This window comes from Leucoraja erinacea, chromosome 29, assembly GCF_028641065.1.
Source record: "Leucoraja erinacea ecotype New England chromosome 29, Leri_hhj_1, whole genome shotgun sequence".
Classification (NCBI taxonomy): domain Eukaryota; kingdom Metazoa; phylum Chordata; class Chondrichthyes; order Rajiformes; family Rajidae; genus Leucoraja; species Leucoraja erinaceus.
Window position 1 is genome coordinate 4,553,944 of NC_073405.1, and position 21,496 is coordinate 4,575,439.

Here is a 21,496-nt window from a genome sequence, read left to right on the forward strand (position 1 = left end):
TAGCGTGTTGGAGGAATTGCCTGGACACAGCCCCATCCGTAAGTAGAGCTCCAAGAAGCACTCCCTTACTTTTAATCAGATCACTTTTCCAAAATTATCATTAGATTAATATTCTATTGGTCCCTACTGACATCACCATGGGAATACGTTCACCAAAAGGATTGCAAAAGGTCAAGGAGGCAGCTGAATGCCATTGTCTCATGGACAATTGGAATGGTCATTGACTATAATGGTATACATATCCTGTTAATGAATAAAAATGTATCTGCTGAGCCCAGTTCTCATTTGGACTGCAGGAGAATCAAGAGTTTATAAACAACAGGCACAACATGAAAGTGGAGCTGAAGCAGTAATTATGTGACGGAGTGTTTATGTGCAGTGAGTTTGTCGTCAATGGTGACCCCCAGGATATTGATAGTTCAGTAACGGTAATGCCATGGGATGTCAAGGGTGGATGGTTAAACTTTATCTTGTTGGCAATGGCCATTGTCTCATACATTTGTGGCATGAACGTTCCTTGCCTCTTATCAGTTCATGTCTATGTCTTTCTGCATGTTGGTATGAATGTCTTCATTTGCTTACGTTTGGCAGGTGCAATTGAGCAACCTAGCCCTTGATGCCAGCAAGGCAAAAGTGTTGGTGGTTGACTGAAGGAGAAGGGAGGATGAACAAAACCTGCCCCCATCAATGGAGCTGCTGTCAACCGTTTCAATTTCCAAGGCATCTATATCACTAGTAATCTAGCTCCTCCACACTATTGCAGTGATCAAGAAAACTTCCTCAGTCATCTGAGAAGATTCAGCACGTCCACAATGATTCCCTCGAGCTTCTACACGTGGACTACAGAAAGTATCCTGACGGGATGCATCTCAGCCTGGTACAGCAACTGCTCTGCTCTTGACCGCCTGAACCTACAGAGAGTGGTGAACACAGCCCAGTTCATCACAGGCTCGTCACTTCCTTGCATCCATTCCATCTTCATTATGCTTTGCATCAGGAAGGCTGGTAGTATTGTGAAGGATGCCTGCCATGCTGGCCATTTCATTTTCTGCTTTCAAACTTCTGGGACAAGATACAGAAGCTTGAAAGCCTGGACCTAAGAACAGCTTTTCCCCCACTGCTGTCATATTCCTGAATCAATCACCTCTTTCACACCCCATTTATGAAGATGCTACTCTTACCTCTACCTCATTTGGTTATTCTATTGTTGCAGTTTTGTACTTTTTCAAATGTATTTATCATTAATTATGTCATCAGTTATATTTATCATTACGATTTACTCAAACTTCATCAGAATAAGGAATTTCATTGCATCGCAATGATAATGATATTAAGCTAATCTGAATCTGACATTTAGTTCAATCATACGGAACATCCCTACATCCACTCTATGGCTGTGTGGTTTAATGTTATTTTTATTGTCACATGTACCAAGGTACAGTGAAATACATTTTTGTATACAGCTTAGCAAGAATATCACCATACGTAAGCATAATCCCCCAGTTAATACAGAATATAGAGAATGGCCCACAATATGCATGAGGTGCCATTTTGGCACCCTTTTACAGTCCCAACTGCAGCTGGCCGCAAAGGCCCGTTGCAGCCGTTGCATCCATTCCGGTCATCGGTAAACCAATGTCTCTCTCTTTGCATGGCACTCTCCAGCCCTTGTTCCCGGTGGTGGGGGGGGGTTGGTTCTTCCCATATTCCCATAACCAACCTTTCGGCCCCACCCTGGTTCTTCTTGCCTTTGTCCAGTGTGCGCCGCCATCTCCCTTCACCCTCCTCTCTACAGCTTCCCTCTGGGCAGTTCCTGATTCCACGGCCGGCGGGCCAGGCCTGCCGTTAGGATACGGCCACGGCTTCTCCAGGCTTCCCACACCAGGGACGTGCGAGCCACGCCTGCCGTTGGGATGCAGGGATTCCTTTCACCGCGTGTGGCTCGCCGGAATTCCTGGTGGGAAGAAGATGAGGAAGCTGAAAATGTTTTGGCCTAAAAGATTGCTCTGAACAACTTCTACAGCGAGGTCCTGGAGCCTCAAAAAGCATAACCATTATCCTGTTTATTAAGAGGAATGTACCTCCCAAAACTCCCACTTATCCAACGATGCTGTTTGAGCTGCTATACAATGGTTCCACAAAGCGAAACAGCAATAGTGATTTCATGTAAAAACTTCAAAAACCTTTAACATGTAAAAATTTGGTCTTTTTGAAATTTGTTCCTCTTACATAAAAAATGTTTTACTTTCAGATTATGGCAACGGATCCTTTTTTAGTGACATTTAAAGCAACTGTTAATGAATTTGGAAAGACATCTGATCTTTCCAGGTTACTCGCAATGGTCAGTGATAATGTATTTACTTTCTCTTGTGTGTGAGAGATTGAATGTATTGTAAGAAACGGTATGAGCAAAGTGTGAACAGGGTGAAGGCAGGGCTGTAGTTAGTATGAAGAAGCTTTAAATACTGAGGGCTCACTATAGTAAATCTTGTGGGATCTTGAATTTTTTGACACTGGTCTGCACCATGGGTAACAATGCCTGTCACAGAGACTATTGCAACTTGCCATTATCCCTGGAGGGTCTGCATGATCCATTTACACACAGGATGTATCTCATAGAAACATAGAAAATAGGTGCAGGAGGAGGCCATTCGGCCCTTTGAGCCAGCACCACCATTCATTGTGATCATGGCTGATCATCCCCTATCAATAACCCGTGCCTGCCTTCTCCCCATATCCCTTGACTCCATTAGCCCTAGAGCTCTATCTAATTCTCTCTTAAATCCATCCAATGACTTGGCCTCCACTGCCCTCTGGGCCAGGGTATTCCATAAATTCACCACTCTCTGGGTGAAAAAGTTTTTTCTCACCTCAATCTTAAATGACCTCCCCTTTATCCCCTGGTATATCATATCACCAGCCACACCATGTCCATCTTACGAAACTTTGAAGCACTTTCCTTGCTCCCTGTGTGAACTGGTGCAGCCATGTCCATGTAATCAGTAGTGTTCAGTGACTGGAAAAGTACTGATGGGTGTAGCTGCATGCACCTTAAGGACTGACTGATTAAATCTCGACTTGTGGTTAAGTATCATTCACTGCAATTAATTCAACTGACGTTTTTCACTGACGCCAGCTAAAATTGAAGCAGCATGGTTTTATACAAATGAGGCAAACAACACTTTATTTAAGAAATGTAGAAACAAAGATCTACAGATGCTGCTTTATACCAAAGATAGATACATAATGCAAAGTAACTCATCATCATCATAATTCTTTATTGTCATCATGCAAAGCAACAAATTGTACAGTGCAAAATGAGAAAACGTTTCTCAGGGAATACCGGAGCATCGCACATAAAAACTTAAACATTTCACACATAAATAAAAACAATCCAGTTCCTGATAAAAACAGGATGGGTGACGTTTCAAGTTGGAACCTTCTTCCCACTGAAGAAGGGTCCCAACCCGAAATGTCATCCATCCTTTTTCTACAGAGATGCTACCTGACCCGCTGTGTCTAACACTTTATTTATATCACACAATCTTAGGAATTTTTTAATGCAACAGGGTCTGTACCTTTTTCATAATGAAAAAATGCTGCTAAAGAGCTTCTAGTCCTGAAAGTTTAAAACAATCCAGGCAGTTCACTATCATTTTAATATTACCAATGGCATTGCCAATGTTAAAACAGAATGTTTCAGCAGATTAAAAATATGTAAAGCGATTACTTTATCATGTTATAGATTGCTTCATTATTGTTTCTTTTATTCCTAATTAGAATGTATCTGTGGGTCTGCTTCCAGTTCCTCGAGTGATAAAATATGAATTCATGGAAAGGTATCTTAGATTTTTACTTGAATATTTTGTTTTCTCTTACATGGCTTGTGGATTAGCAACATTCAGATTCAGATTCAATTTTATTGTCATTGCACTTTTCAGTGCAACAAAATGATTTAGCCTGCAGTCATAACATAGAATAAATAACAAACCACACACTCAACACTGTTTAACATCCACCACAGTGAGTCCACCAGGCACCTCCTCACTGTGATGGAAGGCAAAAAGTCCCAAAGTCCTTGTCTCTTCCCTCCTTGCTCTCCCTCTGCACTGGGGGGCCCGCCGGGTGATGGTAAGCAAGTCCCACAACTGAATCCGAGCTCCGTGAACGGGCCGGTTCAAACTCCGCGGCCCGGGGCGGTCGAAGCTGCCGCCCTCCAGTCCAGCAGACGAAGCTGTTGTTGCGGGAGCTCCGGAAAAACAGGTCACCAACCTGTGACCTGCGAGCATAAAACCTCCATTATTAAATTAATAGCAGATAAACATTTTAATTGACATGTTTTTATATTGACATTTTAATCTTATGCTGAATGCTTGATGGTGTCCTTGATTGTAAACCTCTTTCTATTGGGAAAGATCATAAATATATGTACAGTGCCAACATATCTGACATTGATTGCCTATCATCACTAAATTAGAAAGATGAAGGTTAAGGTCTACAAAAAATATGAACCTAGAAATTAGCTTGACATTTCAGTGCATAATGATGCTCAGTCTTATGACATATCAAACTAAACTCGGAAGAAAAATACCAAGGTTTATGTAAAAAATCCATTTAAAGTAGGGCAAAGAATTCTGCCAATCATTTGAATACTGTTTGCAGGTTCTATATGTGCAAATTAGCTGGTGTTTGTATATCATTATACTTCAGAACATACATTTATTTACAGTGTGATTCTTCTGGATTCAATATCAAATTCAGGCAAATTGCTTCTCAAGTGGTATTAGAGTGACCATTACTGTTCTAATCCATCTATGATATTGCGTGACCCCATGATTCCTAGAGCGATGACGTTGGATGCACCAGCTTCTGGTAGTGCCACCCATGGCGGTAATGTTGGGGATGAGGATCCAGACTAAGAACGATCCAACCTACAAGAACTCAATGGCGGACCAGGCGGACAAAGTTATCTTGAACTCAACAGCTGTGAAGGCTGCAACAGATCTATCAGCTCCAATCGTCTTGGCTTCATTGTCATTGGAATTAGTTGATTGATTTGTGAAGGACCGTGTGCTTCTTGGAGTGCAACATCAAGTACACGTTAAACAAACACATGCACAGGCGTCTTTGTTCTGTGAGCTGCAAAGCCAGGATTGGACTCATAAGCCACCTGAAAGTCCATAAAAAGAACAGAACGTAGACCATCATCCTCGACCTCGAGGGATAGTCACGATGACGACCACGATATTCGATCAGATTTTCTTCCCACAACAGTGCACTCTGGCACTCTCCTTATCTATTATCTCACTCTGTAACTATCCTCATCTCACAGAATCTCATATTGTTAATAACAATTTGCTCTTTGATTTTATAAGAACATATTCTCTCGAGAGGAGCTTTACTACACAAAAAAATGACATTAAGCATCTGAAAGAGTCGGGAAAATTCGCACAATTTAGTTTACTTAAAGATACAGAATGGAAACTGACCCTTCAACCCACTGAGTTCGCATTGATCACCTGATCACACTAGTCTCATGTTATCCCATTTTCTCATCCACTCCCTGCACATGAGGGGTGATTTCACACAGAGAGTGGTGAATCTCTGGAACTCTCTGCCGCAGAGGGTAGTCGAGGCCAGTTCATTGGCTATATTTAAGAGGGAGTTAGATGTGGCCCTTGTGGCTAAGGGGATCAGAGGGTATGGAGAGAAGGCAGGTACAGGATACTGAGTTGGATGATCAGCCATGATCATATTGAATGGCGGTGCAGGCTCGAAGGGCCGAATGGCCTACTCCTGCACCTAATTTCTATGTTTCTATTTACAGAGGCCTATTAACCTACAAAACATGCACGTCTTTGGCACATCTGGTACACCTTAGAGGTATACAAGATTGTGAGGGGAATATCTCTGGAAATTACACAGAGTATTTTGCCCAGAAGAGGGGAATTGAGTAGGGAAATGAGAAAACATTGGTTTAAGGAGAAGGCCAAAAGATTTAATGGGGACTTGAGGGGTAACTTTTTTTACACAAAGTATGGTGGGTATATGGAACAAGCTGTCGAAGGAAGTACTTGAGTCAGGGTACGATCAGAATGATTAAGAGACATTTGGATAGGATAGGTTTAGAGGGTTATGGGCCAAGCAGAGGCAGATCGGACTAGTGTGGATGCAGCATGTTGGTTGGTGTGGGCAAGTTGGGACGAAGCGCTTGTTTCCATGCTGTATGACTCTAGCTGGGAGGAAGCTTGAGCACCTGGGGGAAACCCACGCGGTTACATGGAAAACGTGCGGACTCCACGTAGACATAACCTCAGTCAGGTTTGAACCCGGGTCTCTGGTGCTGTGAGGCAGTAGCTCCACCAACTGCGCCACCGTGCTGGCAAGGGGGATGTCACATTAAATGATGGGAGTCCCATCTTATACTCTTAATACCTTTAAGCCCAGTTCAAGAGGGAAGTGTATAGACCAGGAAATGGCCATTCACTGATGAAAGTAAGTGTGTAAGTTTTTGCATGTGAACATATATTCGTGAAGATATAAAATCTTCTTATGCTTGTTAAGGTTTATTGGTTAACTAAAATCTCATCTGCATTTGAGCCGTGATGAGATTAATACAGTCAACTATTGCATGTGATTCAATCTATTTCAGTGCCTAATTTAGTGTGAAAAAAACAATGATTGTACAATGATTCCTTTTCTGTTTAGGATGTTCCCAAGTGAGCTTTCGACACTTACCGTGGACATGTTGAATAAAGATGTTGTCTGCAGAAGCATGCCTGAAATAGTAAGTTAATTGAACATGTTAATACTTCATCAGTCAAATACTCCTAGGCACCATCCCCTCACCAGGACCCTGATTTTTCCTTTAGAAACATAGAAAATAGGTGTAGGAGTAGGCCATTCGGCCCTTCGAGCCTGCACCGCCATTCAATATGATCATGGCTGACCATCCAACTCAGTATCCTGTACCTGCCTTCTCTCCATACCCCCTGATCCCTTTAGCCACAAGGGCCACATCTAACTCCCTCTTAAATATAGCCAATGCACTGGCCTCAACTACTTTCTGTGGCAGAGAATTCCACAGATTCACCACTCTCTGTGTGAATAAAAATTTTTTCATCTCGGTCCTAAAAGACTCCCCCTTATCCTTAAACTGTGATCCCTTGTTCTGGACTTCCCCAACATCGGGAAGCTGAGATAACTGAAATGTGCCTGGATTAAGGATTTCCTCACAAACCGGCCCCAGACTGTGAGACTTGGCCCCCACCTCTCCTCCACTCGCAGGTTGAGTACCGGTTCCCCACAGGGCTGTGTGCTAAGCCCCCTCTTATACTGTCTCTACACCTACGACTGTAGTCCGGCCCACAACAACAACCGCATCGTCAAATTTGCTGACGACACTACTGTGGTCGGACTTATTTCAAAGGGAGACGAGGCAGCCTACAGAGAGGAAGTCCTGAAGTTGACAACCTGGTGCTCAGAAAACAATCTGGCTCTGAACACACCAGGAAAACAAAAGAGCTCATTGTCGACTTCAGGAGGCACAGCACCGACTTAGTCCCCCTACACATTAACGGCGAGTGTGTGGAGAGGGTCAACACCTTCCGGTTTCTCGGCGTCCATATCGCGGCTGACATCTCCTGGACGGACAACACGACAGCGGTCATCAAGAAGGCTCAGCAGCGGCTGCACTTCCTGAGGGTCCTCAGGAAGCACAACCTGGACTCTAACCTGCTGCTGACCTTCTACCGCTCGTCCATCGAGAGCCTGCTGACATACTGCATTACAGCATGGTATGGCAGCTGCACCATGGCAGACAGGGAGAGGCTTCAGAGGGTAACCAGGACAGCGCAGAGGATCATTGGTTGCCCTCTCCCCTCCCTGATGGACATCTACACCTCCCGCTGCCTTAGCAGGGCAAAGAAGATCACCAAAGACAGCTCCCATCCTGCGTTTGGACTGTTCGACCTGCTGCCCTCTGGAAGGCGCTATAGGTGCATCAAATCCAGGACAAACAGACTCAGGAATAGCTGCTTCCCGAGAATTATATCTACCATAAATTCAAATCCACACATGCACTGACTACACCGCCCAACAGGACTTCCATCTGTATATATGTATGTAGCGCCGTAGAATTTTGTGCACCTATTCCCCCCCCCATCTCCCTTCTGTTTTGTTTTTCTGTTTCTTGTTTTTTGTGTAAAATTGTATGTATGCACTGAGTACGAGCAGCTTTCAGTTTCACTGTACATGTATAGTGACAATAAATGGCATATCTATATCTACAAGTACCATTGGTGATTGTTCCAGGGTAAAGGGCATAGTCTAGTATGATCATCCTCTCTGTTTTAATAATTAAAATTCAGTTTAATTTATAAAGATGAACAAATTTTTCATTTAACAAACTACTAATAAACTGAACTTTTTACATTTTAGCTCAAATAAAATGGCCTTCAGAATGGTTTTGGATTATCATAATTGTGGCTGCAAGGAATTTGTGCATAAGTTCATAAATTCATGTAATAGTAGCAGAATTAGGCCATTCAGCCCATCAAATCTACTCTGCCATTCAATCATGGCTGATCTATCTTTCCCTCTTAGCCCCATTCTCATGCCTACTCCCCATATCCTCTGACACCAGTACTAATTTTGGTCTCCTAATTTGAGGAAGGACATTATTGCAATTGAGGGAGTGCAGCGTAGGTTCACCAGGTTAATTCCTGGAATGGCGGGATGACATATGATGAAAGAATGGGTCGACTGGGCTTGTGTTCACTAGAATTTAGAAGGATGAGAGGGGAATCTTATAGAAACATATAAAATTCTTAGAGGATTGGACAGGGTAGATGCAGGAAAAATGTTCCCGATGTTGGGGGAGTCCAGAACCAGGAGTCATACTTTAAGAATAAAGGGTAGGCCATTTAGGACTGAGATGAGGAAAAGCTTTTTCACCCAGAGAGTTGTGAATCTATGGAATTCTCTGCCATAGGTGGCAGTGGTAGGCCAATTCACTGAATGTTTTCAAGAGAGGGTTAGATTTAGCTCTTAGGGCTAAAGGAATCAAATGATATGGGGGAAAAGCCGGAACTGGGACAGATTTTGAATGATCAGCATGATCATATTGAATGGCGGTGCTGGCGTGAAGGGCAGGATGGCCTACTCCTGCACTTATTTTCTATGTAAATCAAGACTATCTGTCTCTGCCTTAAAAATATCCATTGACTTGGCCGTCACAGCCGTCTGTGGCAATGAATTCCACAGATTCACCTCCCTTTGACTAAATAAATTCGTCCTCATCTCTTTCCTAAAGGAACGTCCTTTGATTCTGTGGCTACGACCTCAAGTCCTAGACTCTCCCACACGTGGAAACATCCTCTCCCCTTCCACCCTATCCAGGCCTTTCACCATTCGGTAAGTTTCAATGAGGTCCCCCCTCATTCTTCTAAACTCCAGCGAGGAGAGGCCCAGTGCCATCAAATGTTCATCATATGTTAACCCACTCATTCCTGGAATCATTCTTGTAAACCTCCTCTGGACCTTCTCCAGCGCCAGCACATCCTTCCTCAGATATGGGGCCCAAAATTGCTCACAATACTCCAAATGCGGTGTGACCAGTAAAGACCTTATAAATAAGTACTGATCCATCTCTCATTTTACAGAACAATTTCTCTTTTTTTTCCAGTCCACATACTTGGTGATAGGATGTCCCCCAACTAAAGAGATAAAAGTATCCAAGTAAGTATTTGAACATTTTAACATAGCAACACTAGTTAAATTCAACAGATTAATTTTTTGGTGCATACTATAAAATAATTAAAGGAATATCGAATTCAGTCTTTTTTAATGTATAGTATGTGATGTTTAGTTTATATACTGTCTAGTTAGATTAGTAAGGGGTTATGGGGCAAAAGCAGAAGAAAGCGGTTAAGAGGGAAAGATAGATCAGCCACGATTGAATGATGGCGTAGACTTGAAGGGCTGAATGGCCCAATTCGGCTCCTGGAAGTTATGAATATCACATCAGAACACATATAGTGCAGTTTTTTTGTTAGTCCTCCAAAATGATTAGCCTCAGTTTCAAAGGTAAAACAGGCATCATGTCAGCACCTTGGCTTTTAGGGTTGCTTAAGAACATGGGTTACAGAATTACGTTAGCCAAATGCTAAGCATGACCTTCAATCCAGAATAAAATGGAAAGTGGTGGAAATGCTAAGCAGGTCAGATAACATCTGTAAGAAGAAACAGAGAAAGACTTATCATCAGAATCTCAATTTTTGTGGGCTAATTGAATCTATTTTCATTCAAAAGTAGCAAAGATCTTAACAAATTTAAATGGTGCAGGGACTTCTTAATGGTGTGTTTTTATTTGTCATTTTCAAATCTAACACTAATGCTGCCTGACCTGCTGAGTTCCTCCAGTAGTTTGTTTTTTACCTTCAGTCACACTTCACTCTCCTGATTAGATTTCCCCATTAGCCATACATGTGCTCACATCAATGAGGATTCCTGAGAAGTTAGATCTTATTTTCAACAGCACTGTTACTGGGCACTCTCAGTTCAACTGAGGGTGGGTAAGCCACCTAGACAAGAAGGACTGCACACTAGGGTTTGTAAAGAGGTGGCTTAGAGATTGTGGAAGCATTAACAGTGATATTTCAAGAATCACTAGAGACAGGAGAGGTCCCAGATGATTGGAAAATTGCCAATATTACCCCGCTGCACAAGAAGGGAGCAAAGCAGAATAGAGGGAACTATAGGTCGGTTAGTCTAACTTTCGTTGGTAAGATTTTAGAGTCCATTATAAAGGATGAGGTTACGGAGTACTTAGACGTTTATGATAAAGTCAGCATGGCTTTGATAAGGGGAGGACTTGCTGGATAAATTTGCTGGAATCTTTGAAGAAGTAAATAGCAAGACAGACAAGGGAGAGTCAGTAGATGTTTACTTTGATTAGGTTAACCTATAATGAGCATTTGTCGGCACTTGGCCTGTGCTCGCTGGACTTTAGAAGAATGAGGGGGGACCTCATTGAAGCATACAGAATAGTGAAAGGCTTGGATAGAGTGGATGTGGAGAGGATGATTCCACTAGTGGGAGAGTCTAGGACTAGAGGTCATAGCCTCAGAATTAAAGGACGTTCTTTGAGAAATTTCTTTAGTCAGAGAATGGTGTATCTGGAATTATTTTCCACAGCAGGCTGTAGAGGCCATCAGTGGATATTTTGAGGGCAGAGATAGATAGAGTTTTGATTAGTGTAGGTGTCAGATATTATGGGGAGAAGGCAGGAGAATGGGGTTAGGAGGGAGAGATAGATCAGCCATGATTGAATGGTGGCGTAGACTTGATGGGCCAAATGAACCAATCCTACTATCCCTTATGACCTTATTCAACCCATTTCATTCCTGCCACAGTTCTTTAAGATCAATGGCTGGTAAATTTGCGAATAATTTCTCCATTTTGTATTACTAGATTCCAGTCTAATAAAGCCAGGAAAAATTGCTTTATCTCTGCAGTAGTAACATTTTTGTTAACATTAATATGTTTTGTGACAAAATATGAACTACATATTTCTCTTTTTGTTGTGTTTTACAAAATAGAAGAGTAACTGCATGTAGCAAAGGATTATTTGACCCATTCCAGCTTCAGAATAATTACACATATGTCATTAAGAGGTGAGTATTGGGTATTATTCATATAATCATATGAATTAAAAGCAGGAGTTGGCCACCCAGCCCTCTGAGTGCTCTGCCATTCAATAATATCATGGCTGATCTGAATACAACCCCGTCCACATTCCAGTCTCTCTCAATAACCTTTCAACCCCTTACTTAACAAAAATGCATTTACCTCTGCATTAAAAATATTAAAGGGATCCAATTCCGCCACCATTTGAGGAAGAGAGATCCAAAGATTCACAACCTGCTGAGAGAAAAACATGCTAATTTCTCAATTTTAAACTTTGGGCCCAATTCCTCTTCATCCCCTTTAAGATCTTATAGGTCTCTGTCCACTTTCAATCATCTAAATTTCAATAAGTCTGAACCTAGCCTGCCCTGCTATTCCTCAAGTCACCCCACTAATTTCAAGTCTTAATTTATAAAACATACATTATCATCCTTCCTTAAATAAGGAATCAACACTACCCTATATTCCAGACGGTCTTAGAGTAATAGAGTTTCAAAACAGGCCCTTCTGCCCAATTTGCCCACGCCAACCAACATTGCCCTATCTATACTAGACCCACCAGCCTGTGTTTGGCCCATTTTCTTCTAAACCTATTCTATCCATGTACTTGTCTAGAAGTTTCTTGAACTTTATGATAGTACCTGCCTCAACAACCTCCTCTTGCAGCTTATTGTATATACCCACCACCCATTGTGTGAAAAAAGTTGCCCCTCAGGTACATATTAAATCTTTCCCCCCTCACCTTAAACCTAAGTCCGTTGGTTCTCGATTCTCCATCCTCTGGGTAAAAGACTGTGCATTTACCCAATCCATTCCTCTCATGATCCTATACACTGCTCTCACAAGTGGCCTATTTTCCTGCCAAAATGGATATCGTCACATTTACCTCTTGCTACACCAATTGTCATGTTTGCTTGCTCCCTCAATTTATCTAGCTCCCTTTGTAATCTTCTCATGTCTGTTTCATGAATTATATTCCTACCCACCTTTGTTCTTATGCTAATTTAGCAACCATACCTTTGGTGTCTTTAAAAGTTGAGGCCCCAGCAGTGATCCCTGCGACACACCATTCGCTGCTTCTTGTCAATCGAAGAAAGATCCTTTTGTGTCTACTCTCTGTTTCCTTCTGCCATCACCAATCTGTAACTTCCCGGATAACTTCCTATAAGCTGTTTTTCTGCAATACCATTTGATTTGGAAATCTAAGTACAGCATATACACATTTAATCACTGCACAATTTACTTCTTTAAAGAAGTTCAATAGATTGGTTAAATGTGATTTCCCTTTAGATTAGGTTGTTAAACTGTCTTCGGAGGGAGGAGGAGAACATCTTCAAAGTAGGTATACCTTGAGGAGATCTCACAGTGGAGTAGACAAAATGTTCGAGAACCTAAATCCCTTTAGATTAGACTTTATTGCCTTCTATCACAGTGAGGAACATGGGGAATCCGCTGTGGTGGATGTTAATGTTAACTTTTATGTAGTCGTGTGTCTAGTTGCTTCTTTTTTTTTAGTAAGGCTGTATTGTAATTCCAATTTTACTGTACCTTAATTGGTACATGTGACAATAAACTGGCCTTTAAAACTTGAAACATTGAAATCTTGATGTTGATTTTGCCAGGTAACCCTGTCATTGCTGAGTGCCCAACCGTAATGTTTTTAATAATAACTTCGAATGTGTTCGAATTCAGATAGCTGGATCATAGTTTCCGGCATTATATTTCCCTGTTATTTAAAATAAAGCAGTTACATTTCACTGTTATTCAGTTTAACTCTCTGCCACAGAGGGTAGTTGAGGCCACTTCATTGGCTATATTTAAGAGGGAGTTAGATGTGGCCCTTGTGGCTAAGGGGATCAGGGGGTATGGAGAGAAGACAGGTACGGGATACTGAGTTGGATGATCAGCCATGATCATATTGAATGGCGGTGCAGGCTCGAAGGGCCGAATGGCCTACTCCTGCACCTAATTTCTATGTTTCTATGTTTCTATGTAATGGAACCTTCGCTGATTCTAGGCAATTTTAGAAAATTTACATCAATGCTTCAACAGCTTCACTGAAGACTTATTTTGAGACTCTTGGGTGAAGTTTGTCAAGACCCAAGTTGATTGTAGGTTGTTTGGTGGAAAAGGCATGTCAGGAAAGTGGGATGTTTTTTAAAAGTGTGCTGACAAGAGTTCAGGACAGGCACGCCCCTGTTAGAGTGAAGAACAAGGCAGGCAAACGCAAGGAAGCCTGGATGACAAGGGAAATTGAGACATTGGTCAAGAGTAAGAAGGAGACATGGGACAGGTATAGGCAGCTGGGATCCCTGGAGGAGTTTCGGGAACTAAGGAGTAAGCTAAAAAAAGAACTTAGAAGGGTAAAAAGGGATAGGGGATAGCCCTGGTAGATAGAATTAAGGATAATCCCAAGAGATTTTACAAACACATAAAGGGAAAAAGGATAACCAGAGAGAGAGTTAACCCCTCACGAATCAAAGCGGTCAACTCTGTGGAGCCACAGGAGATGGGCAAGGTCCTCAATGTGTATGTTTCCTCTGTTTTAACCATGGAGGACAGAGAAACTTGGGGTAGTCACTGGAAGTGTCTTAAGAGCGATCAGTATTACGGTCGCAGAGGTGCCGAAGGTCCTGACGCGTATGAAAGTAGACAAATCTCCCGGGCCAGATCGGATGTATCCAAGGACACTGTGGATAGCTAGAAAGGAAATTGCAGGAGCCTTCACTGATTTGTGCAAGGTGACGGAAGACTGGAGGGAGGCAAATGTTGTGCCTCTATACAAGAAGGGCTGCAGGGAAAAAGCTGGGAAGTGCAGGCCAGTGAGTTTAACATCTGTGGTCAAAAAGTTACTAGAGAGTATTCAGAGGGATAAGAAATACATGCAGTTAGATGGACAAGGGCTGATTAGGGATAGTCAACATGGTTTTGTACGTGGGAGGTCATGTCTCCCGAATTCGATTGATTTTTTTGTGGATTGGACCAAAAAGATTGGAGTAGATGTTGTCTACATGGATTTCAGTAAAGGGCCTGTCCCACTTAGGCTATTTTTTAGGCGACTACAGGCGACTAGGCTGTCGCCACATGGTCGCCGGGGGGTCGGCTGTATGGCCGTGAGTAGTCTCCTCAGTCACCCAAATAGTTGTTGCATCTTGTTTAAGAGGGAACTGCAGATGCTGGAGAATCGAAGGTTACACAGAAAAGCTGGAGAAACTCAGCGGGTGCAGCAGCATCTATGGAGCGAAGGAAATAGGCAACGTTTCGGGCCGAAACCCTTCGGGTTTCGACCCGAAACGTTACCTATTTCCTTTGGGTTTCGGCCCGAAACGTTGCCTATTTCCTTCGCTCCATAGATGCTGCTGCACCCGCTGAGTTTCTCCAGCTTTTCTGTGTAACCTAGTTGTTGCATCTTTCTGGTCGCCGCTGGATTTTCAACACGTTCAAAAATTTTAGGCGACAGTGGGTTGACGCCAATGAGCGTAGCTTGACTTCTCCTGACGTAGGTGCTGTCATACGTTGTCGTCAGGTGGACGTAGGTTGACTTCGGCTGTCGTAGGTTGTCGTAGGTGTGGTCGTAGGTGGACGTCCTGATGGGTCGCCGGTTGTCGGTAGCTTGCCATAGCTTGACATCGACGAGGTGGGAGGTTGTTGTTGCTTGTCATAGGCGTTGTCATCCACATTGTCGTAGGTTCAAAGTTCAAAGTTCAAAGTAAACTTTATTGTCAATTCAAATAAATTGGATTGAAATTGCGTTTCCCTATACTCCAAATGTGCAAGTAATATTTATAACACAGACAGACAATATACCAATAGGATAGACAATATACATTATTAAAAATATTCATTTTAATATTCATAGGGGGGTCCAGTTGCCGTTTTTTCCACGACCTGCTACGACTATGACAGTCGCCTAAAAACTCGCCTAAGTGGGACAGGCCCTTTAGGCATTCGACAAGTTCCACATGGTAGGCTGCTCTGGAAGGTTAGATCCCATGGGATTCAAGGAAAGATAGCTGAATGGATAGAAAATTGACTTCATGGAAGGAAGTAGCGAGTGATACTGGAAGGATGCTTTTCAGACTGGAGGCCTATGACTAATGGTGTGCCTCAGGGTTCAGTGCTGGGCCCATTGCTGTTTTGTCATCAATATCAATGGTTCAGATGAGACCGTTCATGGCATGGTTAGTAAGTTTGCAGATGACGGAAAAGTGGGTGGTATTGTAGATAATAAAGATGGCTGTCAATACATTACCACCGGATTTTGCTTGGTTAGGCAAGTGCTCTGAGGAATTGTTGATGGAATTTAATGCAGAGGAATACGAGGTGTTGCATTTTGGGAGCACTAACATTGGCAAAACATACACAGTGAACAGTAGGGCTCTGAGGGGTGTTGTAGAAGCTTGTAGCAGAGATATCTAGGAGTACAGGTACTGTACATAGTTCATTGAAAGTGATATTACAGTAGAAAGGGTGGTCAAAAAGGCTTTTGGCACACAGGCCATCATTAGTCAGAGCATTGAGTACAGACGTTGGGAGGTCATGTTGCAGTTGTAGAAGACTGATATGATTTTTTTTGTTTCAATTCTTATTTATTTGTTAAATTTCTAGTGACTTCTATGATCCTACCTTTACTTCTCATAATGGAACAGCAAAAGAAGATCGAGTTGTGCACTATGACTATGCTTCATTGGGATGTCCATTGGTAGCATATTATGCATCCTTTTGGACGCCAGACCTTGAGCTGTAAGTTTTTTCCAATTTGTTTGTGGACAATGTCATGGAAGATATAATTAGCTAAGTATATTATAAAGAAGAATGAAGTATAGTAAACATTATTGCCGATTGTCTGCTATAACCGTGTAAGGGATTGCCGACTTTTAAAGTATCATAATATAAGTAGTAGAAACAAAGAACTACAGATGCTGGTTAATGCAAAAAAGGACACAAAATGCTGGAGTAACGCAGCAGGTCAGGAAGCATTTCTGGAGAACATACAAGGTGTAGGTGACGTTTCAGGTCAAGCTCATCTTGAGGCTCTTGGTCTGGAACTGGGCCTGGGATCCAGGTGAGTTGACAGCCCGGCCCGCTGGCGGTCAGAGGAGAGGCGAGGATCGGCAGAGTCATTGATCGTGGCTGGCAGGCGGCCAGAGTGCAGGTAAGAGTTGGCTGTGGCAGTGGCAGGCGCGGCCTGGAAACGGCCGAGGAAGCTGTGTGGCCGGTGGTGGCAGCAGGTAGGTTCAACCTGGAAGCAGCTGGGGAGACGGTGCTGGCCGGGCGGGTGTGCTGTTGGTAGGCCGGCCAGGCGGTGAAGGCCGGTAGGTCAATCCGCTGTAACCAAAATCCGTTATACAGGTACATCACTGTACTTTCCAAGTGAAGGAAAAACTGAGATATATCAAGAGCAGTAAATACATTTGATGCTTATTTACCCAAGAGTGGCTTTTCATATTGTTATGAAGTTACAGGCATTTAATTTCTGGAGCAAGTATTGTGCTATAATACCGATCATTGATTGATGTGAATTGATTGATTATGAGAATTTCAACAAGTTTTTCTTGTTATAACAATGTGACGGCTTGTCAAGTTAGCAAGTTAATTGGTTCAGCCTGACTTACAACTTGAAAGTATTTCCGATGAAATTTCAGTGCTTTGTGGAGGTTCAGCTGCAGTCCAGTTTTTCTGACATTAAATGGACGTCTCATCTGTCAGTCAAGTAAATAGTTTCAAAAAGCAGCAGGTTTACTTAGTCTTGGTCAGATTCTCAGGTGTTAATCTCCTAACTTTCAATGTTTCAGGTGGTATTCTGGTAAATTCGTGGAGGAGGTTGAAGCGGAATATGTATTGTTTGAAGTGAATGGGATAAACGATTACAGCTATGAACTCCGTGTACATGACATTGATTGCATCTCCGAAGTACAAAACTGGACATATATGTTAGGCCAACAGTCCAAACCAAATCCTCACACTGCTTGGAATGCAAAGGTAGTGAGTTATTAATCGCATTGATAAATTTCTCGTATTACCCACATTTTCAGAGTAACCTCCTCAATATGTAATTTTCATCCACAAGTTTATTTACTTCTGATAAATGACAATTATTAAATTCCTGCTTATTTGAATAGTGAAAGGCCTGGACAGAGTAGACACTGAGAGGATGGTTTCTCCAGTGGGAGAGTCCAGGACCAGAGGGCATAGCCTCAGAATAAAAGGATATACCATGAGAAAGGAGATGAGGAGGAATGTCTTTAATCAGAGGGTGGTGAATCAGTGGAATTCATTGACACAGATGGCTGTGGAGGCCAAGTCATTGGGTAGTTTTAAGGTGGAGATTCTTGATTAGTAAGATGGCAAGGGGTATGGGGAGAAGGCAGGAGAATGAGGTTGAGCGGGAAAGATAGATCAGCCATTATTGAATGGTGGAATAGACTCAATGGGCCGAATGGCCTAATTCTATTCTTATGGCTAATGAATATGAACATATTATGTCCGGTCATCTCTATCAGATGCCTCTGGAGAAAAAAAAAGGAATTATGATTGAGAAAATGTTTTCCATAGGGATGAATGACTATGCTAAACTAATGCTCTTTTGTTACATTCACTTGAAGAATTTCCATAGCTGTTTGAAATCTGGTCCACCACTAACTGCAAATATTTACGATGAATACGAAATTATGGGTGGTGGGATCAGTAACCGAATCCTCTTTGCAAGACGCAATGGCATTTATATTTTCAAAGCAATTGTGGTAAACAACCACTACAGGTATGTTTAGAAAGTAATGGTCATCTCAGCTTTTCTTTTCATGTTCAGGAAATAATTTCCGCTACTTCTCGACATTTTACCAACATATTTCTCTCTTCCCAAACATTGAATATTTCCAGCATTTCTATTTTCATTTTAATTTTCCAGCATTTATAACCTGCTATCAATATGTAAAATAGATTATAGTCGTGATAGTATACCAAAAGAATTTAGGTAACTGATATTTTAGTAGAATGCTCTATATTTAGTGAGTTTTACGTGCATTTGAATCACAATCACTTGTTGAAATATTCTGTCACAAAATAATAGTTAATTCGTTTGAGAAAACATATGTCTAAAAATGTGGTCATGTGATGTCATTTCTAGATTAGAGTTATGTCCTTCAGTTTGACCTGTGTGAACCGTACAGTGTTAATGCCAGAGGAAGCTGAAGAAAGACTGGGAAGGGGCTCTGGCCAGGAGAGACCTATCCTTCCAAGAGCAATTCTCCTGACTCCACATTCCTGAGAAACAATATATCAAGATGCTAAGATTTTTTAAATAACTGGTCACCAACATCCACCAATGCCTCCATGCTGGCCCTGAACTTCATAGCTCCTGATCAGTCCAGACAGAAGCAACAGTCTGCCAAATGTCACTTTGCTTAGTTTACGATGACAAACAGGCTCTGAAACTCATCAGTTTCCTTTCATGCAGAGAGCAACACAGACATGCAGGTGTGCCCAGATGATGGGTTTCCTGAAGGTTCACGGAGGGGAAGTTTGCAAGCATTTGATGCCAAGGGATCCACATGTGATCCTCAAATTGCTCATTAAGAGAAAAGGCCATCACTTCCTGAATATTCAATTAGGGTGTCACTATCATCAAAATGTCTTTGTTACTATAGCAAAGCACCTGGGTAGCATGACTCATTCGTTCTCAGGTAGCCCTGCTGAACCCCCTATGCTGGACTGATTCCCTCAACTGGGAACATACCCACAAACCTGTCTGTGTGCTCGTGTAACACCAATGCCCTCTGTGGATATATTTCTAATTTCCTATCATAAATTTGCAAAATATGCATCTATATAGATGTTGGTTATTTATAAAAACACGTGCATACAAACTCTGGAGAACCCCAGTGAACATTTTCACTTTTGCCTTTTTTCTTCCTCTTCTTTTTCAGCTTCTGTGAACTTTCCACTACATTCAGCGTGTATGTATATGGAGCTCACCCTGACCCTTTATATTCTTCAGAAATGTTGCTTGGAGTTTTTATTTCGGTATTAATTTTAGTGCTATGTGTTGGTTACTTGTTTCGGTGAATGCACAGCGGAGCTAAGTTTTAAAAAATGGAGTTGCAAATGTTCTGAGATTTTGTTTGATGTCCATTTGAAATGTAAGAAATGTTATGTTAGTAAAGTTTTATTGATAGTCTCTGCCCTCTCTAACCTGTGGCTTTAGAAAAGGCTATTGTAGTTGATTCTAATTAGACAGTTGTTGTAATCTGAGAACATTTGATGCATAATCCTATACTTGCGTACAATAAAATATGAATATTAAAAATTTCATGTAATAAATTGTCTGATAAAATTCATGAAGATGAATAACCTATGGGTACATTTCTAATGTAGAGTAAAAGAAAGCATATATAAATAAAAACATTTACCAAATAATGTTACTTCCTGACCATATCAAACTTCCAATACCATAAAATGCTGAAAACATCTAACATGGCAGTATGTTTAAGAAAGAACTGCAGATGCTGGAAAAAATCGAAGATAGATAAAAAACTCAGTGGGTGAGGCAGCATCTACGGAGCAAAGGAATAGGTGACGTTTCGGGTCGAGACCCTTCTTCAACCTCAAGTCAAGTCAAGTCAAGAGAGTTTATTGTCATATGTCCACGATAGGACAATGAAATTCTTGCTTATTCCTTAAACCTATGCCTTCGCTCCATAGATGCTGCCTCACCCGCTGAGTTTCTCCAGCATGTTTGACGGCAGTATAATAACTTAGTAAAATGGATAATCAAGAATGTTTTATTGTCATTTGTCCCAAAACAGAACAATAATATTCCCGCTTGCAGCAGCACAACAGACTGTAAATGTAGTACTCCGTAAACACCACAATAACCAACAAAACACAAGTTCAGTATCTATACAGACTTGTCCCCAGTCTATGCAGTTCAGAGCTTATTTGGAGGTTGTGGTGTTTAATAGTCTGATGGTTGGGAAGAAGCTGCTCCTGAACCTGGATGTTACAGTTTTCAGGCTCCTATACCTTATTCCAGATGGTGTGGGTCTCTGATGATGCTGGCTGCTTTTTTGAAGCAGCAAGTCCTGTAGATCTCTTTGATGGTGGGGAGGTCAGGACAGGGCAGTGTTCACTGCTTTTTGCAATCTTCTTTATTCCTGGGCGTTCAAGTTGCTGAACCAGGCCATGATGCTATCAGTCAATATGTTCGCCACTCTATACTTGTCAAAGTTCAAGAGAGTATACATTGACATAGCAAATCTCCTCAAACTTCTAAGGAAATAGAGGCATTAATGGGATTTCTTAATGATTGCATCAATGTGCTGGGTTCAGGACAGACCTTTGGAGATATGCACGCCGAGGAAGTTAACGTTTTTGACTGTCTATCATTTTGTCGATTTAGACAGGTTTGTGGATCCTCAACTGTCCTCTTCCAAAGCCAACAATCTTTGGATAGTGCTTATGGGTAGATAATTATTTTGAGGGAGTAGTGTTTTTAGAAATAATATGTTATTTCCTAAATGGATGAACACTTTGGGCTTGAATCTTATTAAGCTCATGCACCACAGATCAATAATAATGATTTACCTGTGTACAAAGGATCTGGTTTACACACAAAGCTGGAGTAACTCAGAGGGACAGGCAGCACCTCTGGAGAGAAGGAATGGTTGACGTTTTGGGTCGAGATCCTTCTTCAGACCTGACCCTTCGGTCACCCATTCCTTATGTCCCGAGATGCTGCCTGTCCTGCTGAGTTACTCCAGCTTTTTGTGTCTATAATGATTTACCTGTTTATTTGTTTGGTGGACACGGT

The 21,496-nt window shown here is 41.9% G+C and overlaps 1 protein-coding gene across 1 annotated transcript; it reads left to right on the forward strand.

The window, feature by feature from the left end:
* Nucleotides 1-371: 371 nt before the first annotated feature.
* On the forward strand, nucleotides 372-20,204 carry LOC129710926 (cation channel sperm-associated auxiliary subunit delta-like). Its single transcript, XM_055658232.1, has 10 exons — nucleotides 372-428; nucleotides 2,252-2,341; nucleotides 3,781-3,839; nucleotides 6,709-6,787; nucleotides 9,686-9,738; nucleotides 11,601-11,675; nucleotides 16,297-16,431; nucleotides 17,484-17,670; nucleotides 18,294-18,448; nucleotides 19,614-20,204. Exons 1-10 carry the CDS (start codon nucleotides 372-374, stop codon nucleotides 19,750-19,752), a joined length of 1,029 nt encoding a protein of 342 aa, XP_055514207.1. The 3' UTR covers nucleotides 19,753-20,204.
* Nucleotides 20,205-21,496: the final 1,292 nt, after the last annotated feature.

Coding starts and splice junctions, on each gene's coding strand:
- LOC129710926 (XM_055658232.1), top strand. CDS start 372: ATGTGCAGTGAGTTTGTCGTCAATGGTGACCCCCAGGATATTGATAGT. Junction 429..2,251: donor ATATTGATAGTTCAGTAACG/GTAATGCCATGG, acceptor TTTTACTTTCAG/ATTATGGCAACGGATCCTTT. Junction 11,676..16,296: donor TACACATATGTCATTAAGAG/GTGAGTATTGGG, acceptor TTAAATTTCTAG/TGACTTCTATGATCCTACCT.